The sequence below is a fragment of the Ascidia mentula genome, chromosome 7 (assembly GCF_947561715.1).
Source record: "Ascidia mentula chromosome 7, kaAscMent1.1, whole genome shotgun sequence".
NCBI lineage: Eukaryota > Metazoa > Chordata > Ascidiacea > Phlebobranchia > Ascidiidae > Ascidia > Ascidia mentula.
Genome location: NC_138572.1, coordinates 8049473 through 8065078, shown reverse-complemented (window position 1 = coordinate 8065078; position 15606 = coordinate 8049473). Strand labels below are relative to the sequence as shown.

General features: G+C 39.6%; 2 protein-coding genes across 2 annotated transcripts; one reads left to right on the top strand and one right to left on the bottom strand.

The window, feature by feature from the left end:
* Positions 1–4343: 4343 nt before the first annotated feature.
* Positions 4344–9019, bottom strand: LOC145908607 (NIPA-like protein 2). The gene is made up of 6 exons (XM_082995916.1): positions 8692–9019; positions 8169–8397; positions 7829–7974; positions 6628–6835; positions 5577–5758; positions 4344–5233 (listed from the first exon to the last, which is right to left on the bottom strand). The coding sequence occupies exons 1-6, from the start codon at positions 8868–8870 to the stop codon at positions 4870–4872; spliced, it is 1308 nt and encodes a 435-aa protein (XP_082852042.1). The 5' UTR covers positions 8871–9019; the 3' UTR covers positions 4344–4869.
* Positions 9020–11094: 2075 nt separating this feature from the next.
* Positions 11095–15053, top strand: LOC145908941 (arrestin domain-containing protein 2-like). Its single transcript, XM_082996262.1, has 9 exons — positions 11095–11321; positions 11379–11480; positions 11590–11705; positions 12187–12291; positions 12593–12738; positions 13332–13563; positions 13786–13975; positions 14163–14321; positions 14793–15053. The coding sequence occupies exons 1-9, from the start codon at positions 11216–11218 to the stop codon at positions 14927–14929; spliced, it is 1293 nt and encodes a 430-aa protein (XP_082852388.1). The 5' UTR covers positions 11095–11215; the 3' UTR covers positions 14930–15053.
* The last annotated feature ends 553 nt before the right edge of the window (positions 15054–15606 follow it).

Below are 15606 nucleotides of genomic sequence, written 5' to 3'. Positions count from 1 at the left end.
CTTTAGGAAGTGCCTCGAAGCAGTACTTGTGCCGTCTTAAAATGCCAGCAGAGACTTGAAAATAGATTTACTGAATTGCTTCCTTTCGCCTTCTCTCCTTCCTGTATGTTAAATGTCTTAGCCTTCAGCAACTGATCTGAAACTGCCTTCAAACTACTGTTGATTAACCACCAAGTAGAAAAAAACCCTAATAATGGCAAGAGTGATGAGTAACATCTCGGCCTGTTACTGTAGCAGAGTTGGCTCGTACTTGGGTGCTTTTGTAAACATAAGTCGTACACTCTTTTCCCTGGCACGTTACTTGCATGTTGTCTTGTTCCCAATAAACGCGGGTGCTTGTATCAACCTAAACAACTATGAGTTTCAGTCCAACCTACTATACGGTATGTGGAAAATCAGATAAAGCCCAGCGTGGGTTCTGACTGCGTCGAGTGGTGGCACAGACTGCTATAATGCCACTGATATGAAAGCTTCGGCTGCACAGGGGAAGCAATCAGGATTGTGGAACGTTTTAAGCGAGGAAAGGACAAAAGCTTGCAAGCAGCTTTTTGCTGTGAGTGCCTTTTTCGCGTAAAGTATTGCGTATTGTGCATCGATTACACGCCGTCATGATGTCTCTCGGGAAAGCAAAGATTGCTTCTAGTCATAGATTCAACTCGACAAGCGTGTAGCGGTGCGCGGAAAGGGCCTTAATCAAACATCAGTGCCGCTTTAATTATTTACATATGTTGGGGTCGTTGTCGCTGGTCCCAGCGCTCATTAAGTGGCTATATTAATGCAAAGCGGCGATTGTCGGAATCGATATACGTCTTTAACAACCAGGGACAACGGAAGATGGTTTTGATTTGTGCGCGACCGATTTTTCTCGTCTCTCGGCCTTTGATAACTGCGCGGACCGGGTGCATATTTAATGGACGCGCGCAAATGTTGATTAATTGCTGGTGAAAGAGTGACGTCCTCTCGTGACTCTCAAGACGCCGGATCATCCCGAAAAAATTCTCCCGGTTTTGTTGATTTGTCGAATCATCGCATTTGGAGTCGGGGGAAAGGTCACTACTTGTTTTTGGTGCGCTTCATTTGACGTCCGTATTTTTTGTGACCACGCCGGGATTTGAGCCCACACTTTCTAGCGCACCTTTTCTTTTCTGCCTTTTTACCTTCAACGTACCTTGTTGAGTATTATTTAAACTTATTGGAAACAATATTAAAATTAATTTTCACAAATATAGGATGCACTGCTTGTGTGCAACACATTTGCATTTACGTGTAGACCAAAAAAACACAGACAAACCATTTGTATGTTTTTACAATATTTTTACAATTGTTTACAATGTAATGTTTTTACAAAACTAAATACCAGAACACACAGGCACTGATCGTCAATCACTTTTTGTGGGTGTTTTTGGATAAATATTATCAAATACAAAGCGAACCCGAGAAAGCTTACAAATTGTGTCCTGATTTCTACGCAATAAACTGCGATAGACAGTACTACGTCAAACCACCCCTGCTTTCCATCTTATCTAATACACGTACCATGAACCAGAGAACATGCTGGTTAACCGTGTTTACAACGCTCTTTACACTAGCATCTGTTATTTCTGCGTAGTTAAACGCCAACGCTGCGAGTTTCCTTTGCAAGGCACCTTGGCAAATTTTTCGTGTGATTACAATTTCTCACCGAAACAACAAAATGTCATACGGAGAACGCTCTTTTTAACCTTTTTGTTTCTATTTGTCGGCTTCAATATATTGATCAGGTTGAAAAGAAAATATATTCCCAGCGTTACTAAGTGTTTTCGGCCGCATTTTCAAGATACTGAAAGACTGACAGCAATACATATATTTTTGTTCCTGTCAGCTGCAGATAAACAAATTACCCATTATCAATTGAATTTTAATCAGATTTGTTGCAAGTAACCATTCTAAGCCAGTCTTACTTTTTGTTCGCACACATTTCACTCACGTAATATCCCCATTTTAAACAAACGTATACGTAACACTTTAACACGCCAATACTACATTTAACATACACAACAGTCGCGCTTGCATTCTAAAATGCCAGGTCAGAAAAGTTTTTGACATTTTTACACAAACTCCTTACTGATAGTGAGCCAATTGATAACCGCCCTTGTCTCCACGCTTATGCGCCCGACACACAAGCATACGACGACAAGATGCGTCTCTCGTAGTGCCGTGTGCAAAAGTGTCAGCAAAACATTGCTCGAGGCTGCAACGCAATTTTCCCATCCGCGCGAGAGTGCACAACTCTTCCACGAAACACCCCCTTTCAATTCGATTTTGCTTATGTTCTGAACAATGCAAACGCACACCTTCAGATCAAGGCAGTGATCCAACCGTTTGATTGTTTTGTTAGGCTGTCATGGTTCCAATATCGCAGCACCGTGTAAACTATAAGTAAAAAAAAAAATAGCACCGCACTGATTTTCAGCCACATTATTTGACCGTAATACTTGTGGCCAACTTTGGAATGTGCTTTCTAACGCCAAGGAAAATTACTTTTTTTTAATAAAAAAATAGTCGAAACTCATTGATTTAAAAACCTTTCTGTAATTTTAATTTAAAAACAACGAAAACGAATTGAAAATTAATTAAAACCTGCTGGTAGCAACTGTCGTTCAAAAACTGTTAAAATATGTCGTTTGCAGTAACAAGCGCACAATTTATATGTGGAGATTTATTTAGGATAATCCGTTTCGCTTATGAAGCATTATCAGTATCTGCGAATAGAAATAATAAAACTAACAAAACACTTACTTTGGCAAGTACTGATAGAAAATGGTTCCCTGGCATAACAGCCGAGGCGTAGAAGCCAAAAAAACATTTTTTTCGCGATTTACATAAATATTCAAAAACAACAAACACACTTTTAACGCTGTATTATTTTTGTTGAGACGAACTGCGGAAAATACGAAAACATGTCAGTGATTTTTATTGCTCACGTTTTACACCAGGAAGTTTGCAGCCCCGCGCAAATCGAGACACGGAAATAAAGCTAAAGTAGATTATGTTGTGGGTTTCAAAATTGTGCGCACGGTCCTAGAAAGAACCATTGGTTCGTGTGGAAAGTCTTTATTAGCGCCGATATCGTCTGTGGTTGAACTTTTCATTGAGTCTTCTTCCTCTAATCGGTCTTTGCTACATGCAATAAAACGTGTGTCGTGTATTTGCGACGATACATGCCTTTTGTCGGTGGCCACAATCATTAGATTTACAAATGTTGAAGCAAAAAGATAAATTCTGTTGAGTAGAAAAGGCTTACAGTCGGGATCAAGCTGCAACACTACTGGTATTATGTTGCTGTTGTTGCCAGGCATATCATATTTTATTAATCTATCCCTCGGACACAAAAAACGCAACTTTTATTCACCGATGTATCACCTGTGTATTTGAACAGCAATTTATTTAATACCTATTCAATTACTCACCACTCCAATTATGATTAATGCAAGATAGTATCAAAAAGGCTTTGATAAGTGATTACTTTCGTGTCGTGCCACGCCTACAAATACGTTATTCCTTGTACATCAACAACACCATTTCTCACCAAGTTTTAAAGAATTGTGAATTTTGGGACAGAAAAATTGCACCTTTTTGTCATTGGAATTTTGTTTGTCATGACAAACCAAATTCCGATCAATCGGTGACGCAAGACGTTCTCGTACCAACAGCGCCGACCAATAACTTTCATATGCGTAACGTGAACAACAAAGCCACGTCGGTCACGCTTTGCCAACACCTGACCCTGTCACCAAGCTGTGCGGTCGAGTTGCTATACGTAACACCCCAGAAACCGTAGCTCTACAATAGCCTAATTGCATTACTGTTGGACGATAAACCGCTACTCCGGAATTAGCGCGACCGTTCTGGCAACCGCCTCACATTCGCTGGTGCCAGGGCTCGCATTAGCGCGTATAATAATGTACGAGGTTTCAGATTTTATGTGGTATATTGATAGAAGCAAGAACATTGAAAGTACATGGAATAGTCTATACGTAAGTCACCTATTAAATGATTAATGACTTGGGGTATCACATTAAAGCTGTTCTGATACTTAGCCTTTCTGTAAAGCTGACCTGAGATTACGCTAAGCAGCTCAGACTTGGATTTAATTTTTTTGTTTGTTTCGGGTTTATTAAATGTGTTACATTTGGTGTGCTGCTAATATTGTTTTGTTGAGTGGTAATTGGTGTATTGTTGCTGGATTGGCAATCTTTTTGATAAGTTTATTTTATACGACGCATCGTGGTAATACGACTCTGTGGCATTTTTGTTGTTTTAATCGGTGTCCTGCAGCGTAAAAGTAAAATTTTGTGCCAGCAAACACAGGCGTAAATTGACAGTATGGTTTGTTCCACCACACAAGTACAGCTTTTATCACAAACGATTTTCCGGAAGAATATTGAAGAAGGTTATACTTGCTTCAGCAAAGTTGCATTGACTGGCGCATACGAAACCTGTGATATGGAGATGCAAGTATTTCCTTTTCAAAGGGCGAAAATCCCCCCAAACCCTGGGTGGTTGTAAACAAGTGCATACTTTGACCAAAAAACAACAATCGAATATAATACACTCTGAAATAAGGGGCTTTGACTTGCGATTCGAATATGTGGCTTTGAATTCTCGAAAACATTCCACTTACTTGTGTTATGACCTCATACTGGTGTTGTAGCACATTGATTTTACGTAAATTTGTGGACTTAAAAGTATAACGATGTAAAGTGGTTCCCATAAAAATGGTAACAAAGCTCTTACGACATAGTGGCAAATCGTTCATAAAATTGCCTATCAATGTGTCAGCATGACACGACTTAACTTGAAACTTAATTAAAAGTGACAAAACCCATCTCAGGGTACCGGAGGTTCTTCGTTATCTGATATGCCCGGCTGTACTCTATGTATCGTTTCCGTGGCTTTAATCGTGGTCACGAAGTCTCTCAGCATTCGTGCAGTTGCTGAGGATGTCGTTGGCGTGGCTGTCCTGCCATAATCGACCATACTTGAACGTTCACTATTGCCACCTCGCGACCGTCTGCGCTCCGATAACTTGTCGCTAGAGGTCGACATTTCCTCGTCACTGATGGTGACTATATCTGTATCTTCGAAAGACTCGGTCCTGCTGCTGCTTGTGCCGGAACCACTTGCCATTCCGCTGTCGTTTGTTGATGTCCTCTTGCGTATGGCTTCGGTTAATGAGGTTTTGTATTCGTCCCTGTATATTTTAAACACTATGTAAGCGATGGTATATTACGAGGGCACATTGGACAACAAAAATGAACGATAAAAAGCTTTTAATAATCTTTTCGTTATACGTAGGTGATTATACCAACTATGCAGGGGCTCGTTCTATATACTTTCATTTGCCACAAGTGCTTTCCAGACGTCTTTACCATCAAACATATATTTTGGCATATCATCTATTGTAGTTTAATTGGGTTAATTTTGATTACCATTTGACTGCGTACATTGTGACTAACGGAGAACGACTGTGCTGACGTCTAAGCCTGTATTGGCGTTATAAAAGTTTAGCAACAATTTTGTTTGTTTTGACTTACTGGTGGGCTATGATGTAAACGCCGACAAATGACAGGACGCAACCAAAGAGAAACATAAACACCCGGTCGAAAGCGACACCGTTGAATTCCTTGTAAAACATAGCACCGGCAAGAATCGCGCTGACTGTGAAGAATATGAAGTTGACTGGCACCACGTCCGAAACGTCGTAAAGTTGCATAGCCTGTAATTGAAAGGTATTAAGTTGGGAATGAAGTAATGCTGGATATTATTTAGAGGCCCAAGTAGTGAATTGTCATTTACAGTATGTAATGGGATACATAAAGTCTCATTGACTCTATGCTAATTAATTGCCCAATTACGTATTGGCATAAGATTTAAGTTGCATGTCCATTGGCTTCTTCCCTGCTATCTTAAAATATTATCACGCCTGTCAGTCACGTATGTCATTTAACAAACGGACTTTGTTCAGTTGTCTTAACAATGCATGATATATGTAGATTCTTGACTGCAATGTGTGGCTGCACACGACATACCTTTATCTCATTTGGCGCCAGTTAACAAGTCCAGTTTTACAGATATATGTCTCAATAACACAGCTTATCCGTTGATAGAACATGTAGGCTTTAGTGTATATTTCAAACTCTTCAATAAGTATCTACACAATGTATACCAGGAGGTATTTAAGGGGTTTGATTCACTATAGTGCCTGCCCTAGTTTACCCGTGTGGCAAAGATGTGTTATAACATGTTTTTGTGAACTCTGAGCATAGAAATGTCACGACCGTGCTGCCCCCTCGGTGGCCGCCGGTAAAACAATCCATCACAAAATTTAAACGTAAAATCCGGTTACTTAAGGGGAAGTAAGGCTTTCGGCTTACGTTAGTTGTGTACTATATATATATATATGTGTGTGTGTGTGTATGTGCCGTTGGATGATTGGATTTTATTGATTTTTCTTCATTTGAAAACAAAGTTAATATATATCTTTATTTGCCCAGGCTGTAACGCCCGTTTTCATCTTAGTGCAGAAAAAAAACACACCTAAAACTATTAAATACAATTATACATGAAGCATACGAACCAACATACCCGATTAAGGTACTTAATTTGAGTCCCTGTTGTAATCGGCAGGATGATGAGACAAACCCAAAACACACCGTTCAGAATTTGTTGCTTCCCTTGAAATATTGTTTCCGATAAAAGGCTTGAAAGGGCCTTTGAGGCAATTACTGTTATGGAGGCGATGATACCAACCAGTAAAAGCAAAACGATTAAGTGCTCATTGCCGCGCACGTATCTGTAAAAACATAAAACCATTTTCAGCAAAAGGACATCCTTACAAATTTGTGATGATAAATGTCTTGTGGATAACTTTTAAGAACTACTTGAACGGATGTTTAGTCTGCGCGTCGTATAACGCTGTTTAGAACACCTGTATACAATAAATGTAATGCCTATAGGCCACTCTTGGTGACATAAAGAAATAAGTGTGGCTTTTGGGTGCAAACGGCAAGTTTGATTTTTTGTCACAAAACTTTCGCCACTGTTTTTTGTTTTAGTTTGCTGTAGGGCAACCATGCTGTTTCCTAGGCGTGATTAACGGAGTGGAAATAGAGTTGAAATCCGACTCCAGTTACATTTTTCTATATCTGTGCATATATATACCAGGGAGTGCTTCACCTTAACGAGGTTAGGGATATTTCCGTTTGTACCACCAAATTGGTAGAAGGGACTTTAATGAAATAATAAACTAGCTGTGTGATAGAACGTGCGATGGCACTGGGCCGTTAATCTGCACCTTTTATTCAAGTAAGAAAGATTGGCTTTAAAGTGTGAAACAATTTGTGCGTCACACCCGGTCGACTCGGTATAATCTATAGGATGACGCATTATATAGGGTTGCTCCATTTCCTGATCGGCCGGCACATTATCACACACAATCAGTACGATGTGGATTACCGTTTGTTTTGTACCTTCTGTGTAACAGCACCTCATAGCTGTATCATACAGCCTGTATGTATACATATACTATCACGATATACCTTTTTACCGTGCATAGGCAAAAATTGTTTTTGTCCATTAAAATGCTTCAATGTTTTGCTTGAATGCAAAAACAAGGCGTCATTGCAGCGTAAACTGGGTATCACTTGTTTTAAGGATGCTGTTGTTATTTTGTTTTGCCATAAAAATATTCGGTTTGCACCCCAAAATCACTTTAAAAATTGGCATATGCTTATGTACATTGCAAATATCCTACTCGTCTATAGTTCAAAAGGCAGGAAAAACTTACTTTATGTACAACAAAATTGCTAGGATAACAGCTTCAATGCCGAGGTAGAGAAGGAACGTCCATGCTTCCAAATACGTCACAATCTCCGCCGCGGAAAGCGGGGGCTTTCCCTTTACCGAAAAGCTCACCAGCGTGATTGAGCCGACCTGCGGAAAAGTGCTGTAAATACTTTGCCGATTCATTTGAACGGACATGTTCGGGCTTAAATCTGTTTATGCCCGTGAGGATTTCATATAGAATGAGTATTCGACAGTTTTTAAGGCATTGTTTTTTCCGTGACTTCGACATTATTACACAACAGCACGTACTCGTGTATATAAAACATACGTCACATACTTACTATAACTAACGTCACGCCCATTATGCTAGGCGTGGTTAGGGGCTCCCGCAGAAAAACAACAGCTATGAACGCGTTTGCTAGCACCGCTACGCTGCCAAGAGGCGCAACCAAGGAGGCCGGGGCGAATCCGTATGCCATGAAGTTCCCAAGTTCGCCAATGATCATTAGAATCATACCCAGCCACCACCACTTGTCCATGCAATAGCGCCAGTGACTATCTTGTCCAAGTCTATTGGTAGAAATATGAATGTTATAAACAGGGCATTGATTCGAATTCTATTTGCTACATTATTGTACTGCCTACTGCATGCACAAAAGAGTTTTGTGCGTTTTGCCTTCAACTGGAAGGATCGTGTCATATTTGCATGTAGATTATTATTATTTTAGCTTTGGGGGTCAAAAATCAGTGCTTAATCTTTTGTTCTGTGCGTTAGCAATGCTAACTGTTTTTATGGCTATTTTGATGATCGTGTTAAATGCCACAAAGAATACCGCAAAGGCATAGATTACATCGATAACTTACCGGTTATGAGCCTTCTTTTGTACACTGAGCGAAATGCTGATCAGGAGATTTCCTCCGATGGCCAGGGACATGCCTATCATGTGACGTTGATTCCATTTTATTTCCGGGGTCGTGGAGTTGGTAGTATTTAACAAACTGTGGTTGTCTGCGCCCAGCATGGTCCAATTCCCAAGCGACATGTTTGAGCCGATTGGTTCGGTCAGTAGCTCTTCAGTGGTTAACTCTTATCTCACTCATACGCCATAATTTAACGATCATTGTTTATAAAGAGTAGTATAATTATACCTTCTGCCATTTTACAGTTTTATACGTAGCCATAGTTGTGTGTTTGAATCTGAAAAGTATATGTCGTTAAATAAACAAAGAGGTGTGTTTTCATACACCCGCATACACTGTACAATCTTTCCAAACACAACAACTAATGTAACAGTGTTTTAATTTGGTATTCCAGGTCTCTACCAGTATCCTAACGCTTTGATATTAATATTTAAGAAATACAAGTCAAATCTGAAGCATAACAGCATATGTCTAGCAAATATATACGCTCTGACTTAACTGCGCCTGTCTCTACAAACAAACATCTAACCGCACCCTGGCATGGACAAAGCAGGTTCCTTTTATCAGGAAGCATAGCCCCATGGTCAATTAATACAAACTGGATTTTCTGATACCGAATGCGTCAAGACACCACGCGAAACTGAATAATCTTACGTCCGCAACGTCACAGTTCCATAGACTAGACCGCGAAGCCCGATTCCCATAAAATCAAAATACCCGCAATATTGATGTGTCCCGAATGCCAGATGGCCCCATAATTGTGTCCGAACTACAATGTTTTCGATCACTATTATCAGGCGTCCTTCCCTTTCCAGGGAAAACCGTGACCTTTGGGCTCTGACGAAACACATTTACACGCATTAGTGTGCCTCCCTTGTTTTTGCTTGCCATCTAGCAGCACTACCAAGAAGCATAGTTAATGGAAAACACTTGTTTCTCTTTAGTAGCTGTTATCATAAACCTCATAGGAAAACAAATACCAAACCATGAGTTCGCATTCCTTATTAGTACCTTCCTGAACCCTTCAGTCAGTGAATCTACATCAAAAACGAGATGTACAAGTTTCCCATCGTGCCTAAAAGGGCGAGACACACGTAAAACTTGGCTTGGCAGGATATCATCAATAACAGCACACAGCTTGCTGTGTTTCCTGTCCTACCAGCAGCGCAGACTGGGCGTAAACTCGTGAATATTGTACTGGGACTTCTAGGGGTATATCAGCAAATATTAACAGCAGATTGCTATGTCACCGATATCTCATGAACGGCATTGCCATCAGCTACTTTCCTTTAAAAGTGACTACTTTGCATCGGCACGCAACAGACTTGTTAAATTCTTTTACATTTCTTTATGCCTACTGAGTAAAAAGTGGACCTGGCTATGCAGCTTCTCTCTCTATAGACCATGCAAGTTACTGAGGTCGTATTGCTTCCACTAATTTCAATACCTGATACTTTTGTTTATGTTTCTGTACTGATACAGTGCACAAACGAACCGACAGCGTGGTGGCACATACCAGTAGGGCAGTGGTGACTCATTTTCAAACCGGCACAGACAGCGCGCATTTCAAAAGCTGTACGCGGATCTCAGGGCCGCTGCTTTTGTATTTAGTTGTGCTGCAAATGCCGTCTGTAGTATTCAAAGAAGTACAAAATGACTTAACTGTACAGTTAATCGTGCATGATGGGCCGTGTTGGGCTTCGCATTACATGTCCGTGCCGGCATATTTACTTGTCTGGTCGTGACAACACTTCGTTTGTAGAAGCTTTAACCAGCTGCCATTCAGGACGTGACACTCCGGTATTCTGCTGCAAGTACCACTATTGTTTAGTTAGAAATTTCCAAGTAAGTTTACGACGTTTATCGGGTCTTTGTATAAATGTGTAGGCTTTCACTCTGCGCCCATACAGCTACACCAGTGATGGCCTTAAATATGCAAACCTCATCGCATGATTTTAAATATACTACATTGCTGCCGTAGTGTTGAAAAATACATTTTTAAGGTATCTTATGATATGAAATTCTTCATTTGAATTTCCACCTTATTTTCTGAGATTCTTAACTGTAAACTACAACTACCAAAATATCATCCTAAAAATAGGGACTGATTTCTAAATCATGCGTCTTTTCACACGAACGACGTCAACGGCGATTGGGAACTGACGTCACTCACATCGGAAGTAAGCACTTTGTTTACTTTAATATTGCTACCGTAGCTTCTCATGCGCGAAAGGTTCACCTCTGCGAATGGCAGACACAAACCGGAGGTCATGGTGCTTGAAACGAACAGTTCCTGTTTTTGTTTTGTCTTTAGAGGAAGCGACAGCGCACGGAGCTTCGCAGAGCTAGCAAGCAATCTAGGTGATAAACAAGTATTTCAGCACTGTATGAGTTGTTAAATACTTCTGAGTCTGTCTGAAAAGTTTAAGGGCAGGTTCTTGGTTTGGAACTGAGGTTCAAAGGCGTGATGCCAATCGAAATTCACTTTACACATAAAAGTGCTGTATTTCGTCCTGGAGATTGCGTTACAGGTCACGTGGTGGTCATATCCCAAAAGTCATCGCGGTCGGATGGTAAGTCCGTGTTTACGGAATCGTTGCTTGGCAACTGACGCACGTTATGGATTTCAGGCATTGAACTGGAATGGAGAGGGCGGGTGACAATCATGAACAAAAACAATCAACAGGGAACCTATCTTGTTTTTCGCACTGGACAGGTCCTGAATCACAGCGGTGAGGTTGATGTGTGTATAAAATTATCAAGGCTCTCTAAACGTACCATTGTAAAAAACTGCTATCGTCTTAATGTATGTATTTTTTCAAAGCCTGTTTTTTGAAACAGATACTGGATCGGATAACGACGAACGAGAAATTCGAATTCCTTTTAAACATCGACTTCCGAGTCCTATTCCTCCTTCTCACGTCGGAATATCGTCATGTGCGTCTGTACGATACTCGGTATGTTTAGCAGTGTTGCTTAACCGTGAAGTTGCCCACATGCTGGTAACATAGCATCTGTGAACTTTTGCACCGTTTCATGCAGGCGTGCAGTGACCTTTTGCCTCACTTTCGCTTTTGTGCCTCTGTTAAGTCGACAATTTAGATTGATTGATGATGTATACGGCCGAATATATATATATAGATGAATAGATAAGTAGAACTCGACGATACAGTTTGACAAAGCCTGGCAAAGCATAAAAACATGTGGTTTGCATACTCGTACCGGTAGAAAGTTAATTTAACTGGCGAAAAACCACAGTCACTAATCACTAATTTGAAGCACAGAAGTTTGGAAACATATACGCCAACCTCAAGAAACATTTCGAGTATTGCCACGAAATATTGCGACTTTTCTGTTTTTTTTGCACATCTTTTTCCTTTAAAGATTGTTTTGCAATGCATAAGTCACAGTAACCGCATACGATTCTTTGGCAAAAAGGTGGAAGCGACATTACGGCGAAATTGGGAGGATGGCGTGATTTCTTTGAGCGCCGAAAAGACGTTCAGCATTGTGACTGTTCGAGAAGTCACCGCTTCAAATTTGGTGAGATTTTGTTGATCTTAACACCAGATGTCTTCTTTTCAAACCTAAAATCTCATTAATACGAAACAAATTTTTCAAAAGGTTCGGCGGCGGTGTTCAAAAAGGTTTTATGTTCAAATATGAAATATTAAATTGCATTAAGTGTAAATATTTAAAACTGTAACCATTAAAATAAGGATATATTGCCGATATCCTTAATTTATCATGAAAACAGCATAATATCTTGCAATCTATGCATAGTCCTACTCAAAAGACGTTATGCCACATGTTAAAAATATCGTCATGGTTAATTTTTGTGCAGAATCAAGTGAAGTTGAACCATCGCGTTCGGGCCATGATGTGTTGCTGTTGTCTTTACCCATCCATTGAAGTTGGGATCGCTCTGAATAAACGAGCTTTTGTACCTGGAGAAGAGATATCTGTTCAAATGGCTGTCGCTAATAACAGGTTGCTTTCTTGTCATTATATATTTTTCCCACCATATCATGACTTCGTCGCGTTGAATTTAACAAATTATTGCTACGTTTGCTGGTCATTTGTTCCTCTGATGTATTTTCCCCATTCAATATAAAATAGTAGTTAGTTTGTTTAAATACGCATTGAATATGGAATCATTTGTTTTGGACAATCTGTCAGAATTATATGTTCATAAAATGCGTTTTCCCAAACCATTTTGTTAGGATTTCGCTTATTTAAGAGTCGTTATTCCTAACAAGACCGACACATATGCTTGCATGCAACGGTAATAGAAATTTCAACAGAGCCAATTTAGCGATACTGTGAAAAATGGTCGTGTAAGTTTAACGCAAAATCGGCTCTGCTTACGACATACGACTATTGTATAATTTAAACTAAATTCTCTTGATTAGGCACTCTTTTGTAAAAGACTGACTTTTGTATTACAAAAAATACACTAGCTTTCGCGAGTTCCCCTCGTCAGGTGTAAAAAGAGTGCCTATTCAAGAGAATTTAGTTTGTATTCATATAAAGACTGATACGGCACGTTTATTAATTTGTTTAATTTAAGTGTTTGTTCACAGTGGAAGTGAGATTGCCGGCGTTAACCTGAAACTTCTGCAACTTGTGTCTATTGTGTGCGGGGCTGGTTATTCCTATCAGCGTTCAGTTGTCCAAGAACTCGATCTTCACCAGATCATCATCCCATCTAATCGAAGTCCGTATACGATGCCGTTGAAAAAAATTCCCGTACCCGCGACTGCACCCACGTACGATACCGGTGGTGATATCATGTCTATGAAATACGAAATACAGGTTGGAAATGACTTTTTAAAAATTCCTTTTTAATGTAGATAAATTTTAGGAATTTCGCCAAAAAAAAGGAAAAATTGTCTTTCGGTTTTTAAAACAAGATTTTCTGCATATTTTGTTTGCATTTTATTATATTTTATCAAATCTAATATAAAAGACATTTAGTTTATCTATTGCACACTTTATTTTGTCAAATCTTGTACAAATATTTGAATTCAACCGCAGTGCATAATCTGTCTTCCGTCCTTCTACGAGGATCTCATTCTCACAATGCCTGTTATCATTGGAACGTACCCCGAACCCCTTTGCGCATTAATGCGAAAAATGCCCACTTTGCCTCCTAAAGGATCAATATTGCGACCGGCGCCCAGATCCGATTTGGATTCCCCGGATTTTGCGTCGTCCATTGAAGAAGGTTATCTTTTTGTTTTCCTCTTATATTTAACAACATTCATTTTCCGATAATGTACACGAGGTAGTGCTGAATTACACACAGGAATATCACGTTAAATTAACCAACATAATTATTTGTGCATAACAATGTGGACATAGGGCATGCTTGTGTTCAAAACCAAGGTGAAACCTATTGCTATCCTGCACAGTTGCACCTAAAAGTTCCATGGACAACCTTCATTCCACAGTCCGCAGAAACCAATCAAGTTCAGATTCGGACAGTGATGTGGAATTTCCAGTTCCAGGCAACGGAATCGTTAACCCCGGTTACCAAGCGTCCAGTTTTTCTGAAAATCCTTCACACGAAAGTAGGGCCATTTTTTATATACGTTTATTTGTACCAGAAGAGCAGATTATTTAAAATATAATATGCAGCAACGGCAATACAATCTCTAGGGCCAACTTTGAGGGGAAAATCTCACAAAATACGGTTTCAAGAACTATAACCACAAAGTCATGTGATTCTCAAACTATATGTTTATTTTGTATGCTAAAAAACTACTGGCTATCCAAAGACATTTTCTTGATCAATAACGCGGCTTTATCAAATCAATAATGACAGCCTTTGTAGAAAGAAACCATTGACAAATTAAACTAAAAGAAGCGGCGTATAATCTTTACCAACAGTTCAGCAAAATGACGTAATGATCAGTGAGCTTTACTGACGAGACCTTATAGGTCGAAACAGTGTACACTCTCCGCGGCTTACTTTCACAGACATTTTGTTTAAATTAACACTGGAAAGATTTGACCATGAGCTCGAAACATGTTGTTTGTAGGTCCGGGAACAAAGCGGCAAAGGCCAAGGATGATAATTTACGAGCGAATAGGCAACAACGAATGGATGATTAATTATGCTAGATGTGGAACACTTTGTAAACAACCTGTAACTGACCAACCAACTAACAACACATGAAAATTACAAGCATTATTCGATTTGGAAGTTGAAGATCTACAATTACTGCGTAAACGGCACTTTATTGATAGTTTTTTGTTTTGTATTTTGTTTTGTATCTGATTATTTTAGTACCTCTTGCAGACTTTCCCAATTTGTTGCACTTTTTGTATTTTATTTATGTTGCTCTGTTGACACGATGTGGCGAAAGAAAAAAAAAACTGTATTTTTAGCCAAAATTGCTGTGCCTATTATGGCTTGTTAGAACACACATGCAAGGACTGAATGTCAACACATAACTTTCATCTTGATTGCATTCAACCGTGAAAAATATTGGGACTAATTCTGTTTTTAATAGTCCATTTAATAGCCTTTACCTAAATTGTTATTCGGCATAAGACTATATAAAGGACGATGTGTACAAGACCGCTCTATTCGAATTTGCTAAAAAAGTTTCTAATGAAACGGCACAAAAGAACAACTAAAATACACACATGCTACTTACCAGTCCTATTGCTTGGGTATGTACTGTCCATCTTACCAAGCATGCCATGTAGTGTCGGAGTGATGACAACTAAGTCCAAGTTTTGCGTTATGTGCGCTTGCACTACATGAACGACTGGTAAAACCAGACCAAGAAGAATTATACTTTCTTAAAGCAAGCAACCAACATACCAGTGTTTCGTAAGTACTTGCAC

What these genes read in the sequence shown, in the direction of transcription:
- LOC145908607 (XM_082995916.1), bottom strand. Translation starts at nt 8,870, where the DNA reads ATGTCGCTTGGGAATTGGACCATGCTGGGCGCAGACAACCACAGTTTG. An exon ending in GCAATTTTGTTGTACATAAA is followed by an intron (nt 6,836 to 7,828) that starts GTAAGTTTTTCC and finishes ATGTTTTTACAG; the next exon opens with ATACGTGCGCGGCAATGAGC. An exon ending in AAATTAAGTACCTTAATCGG is followed by an intron (nt 5,759 to 6,627) that starts GTATGTTGGTTC and finishes TTTCAATTACAG; the next exon opens with GCTATGCAACTTTACGACGT.
- LOC145908941 (XM_082996262.1), top strand. Translation starts at nt 11,216, where the DNA reads ATGCCAATCGAAATTCACTTTACACATAAAAGTGCTGTATTTCGTCCT. An exon ending in CTATGAAATACGAAATACAG is followed by an intron (nt 13,564 to 13,785) that starts GTTGGAAATGAC and finishes ATTCAACCGCAG; the next exon opens with TGCATAATCTGTCTTCCGTC. An exon ending in TGCGTCGTCCATTGAAGAAG is followed by an intron (nt 13,976 to 14,162) that starts GTTATCTTTTTG and finishes TATCCTGCACAG; the next exon opens with TTGCACCTAAAAGTTCCATG.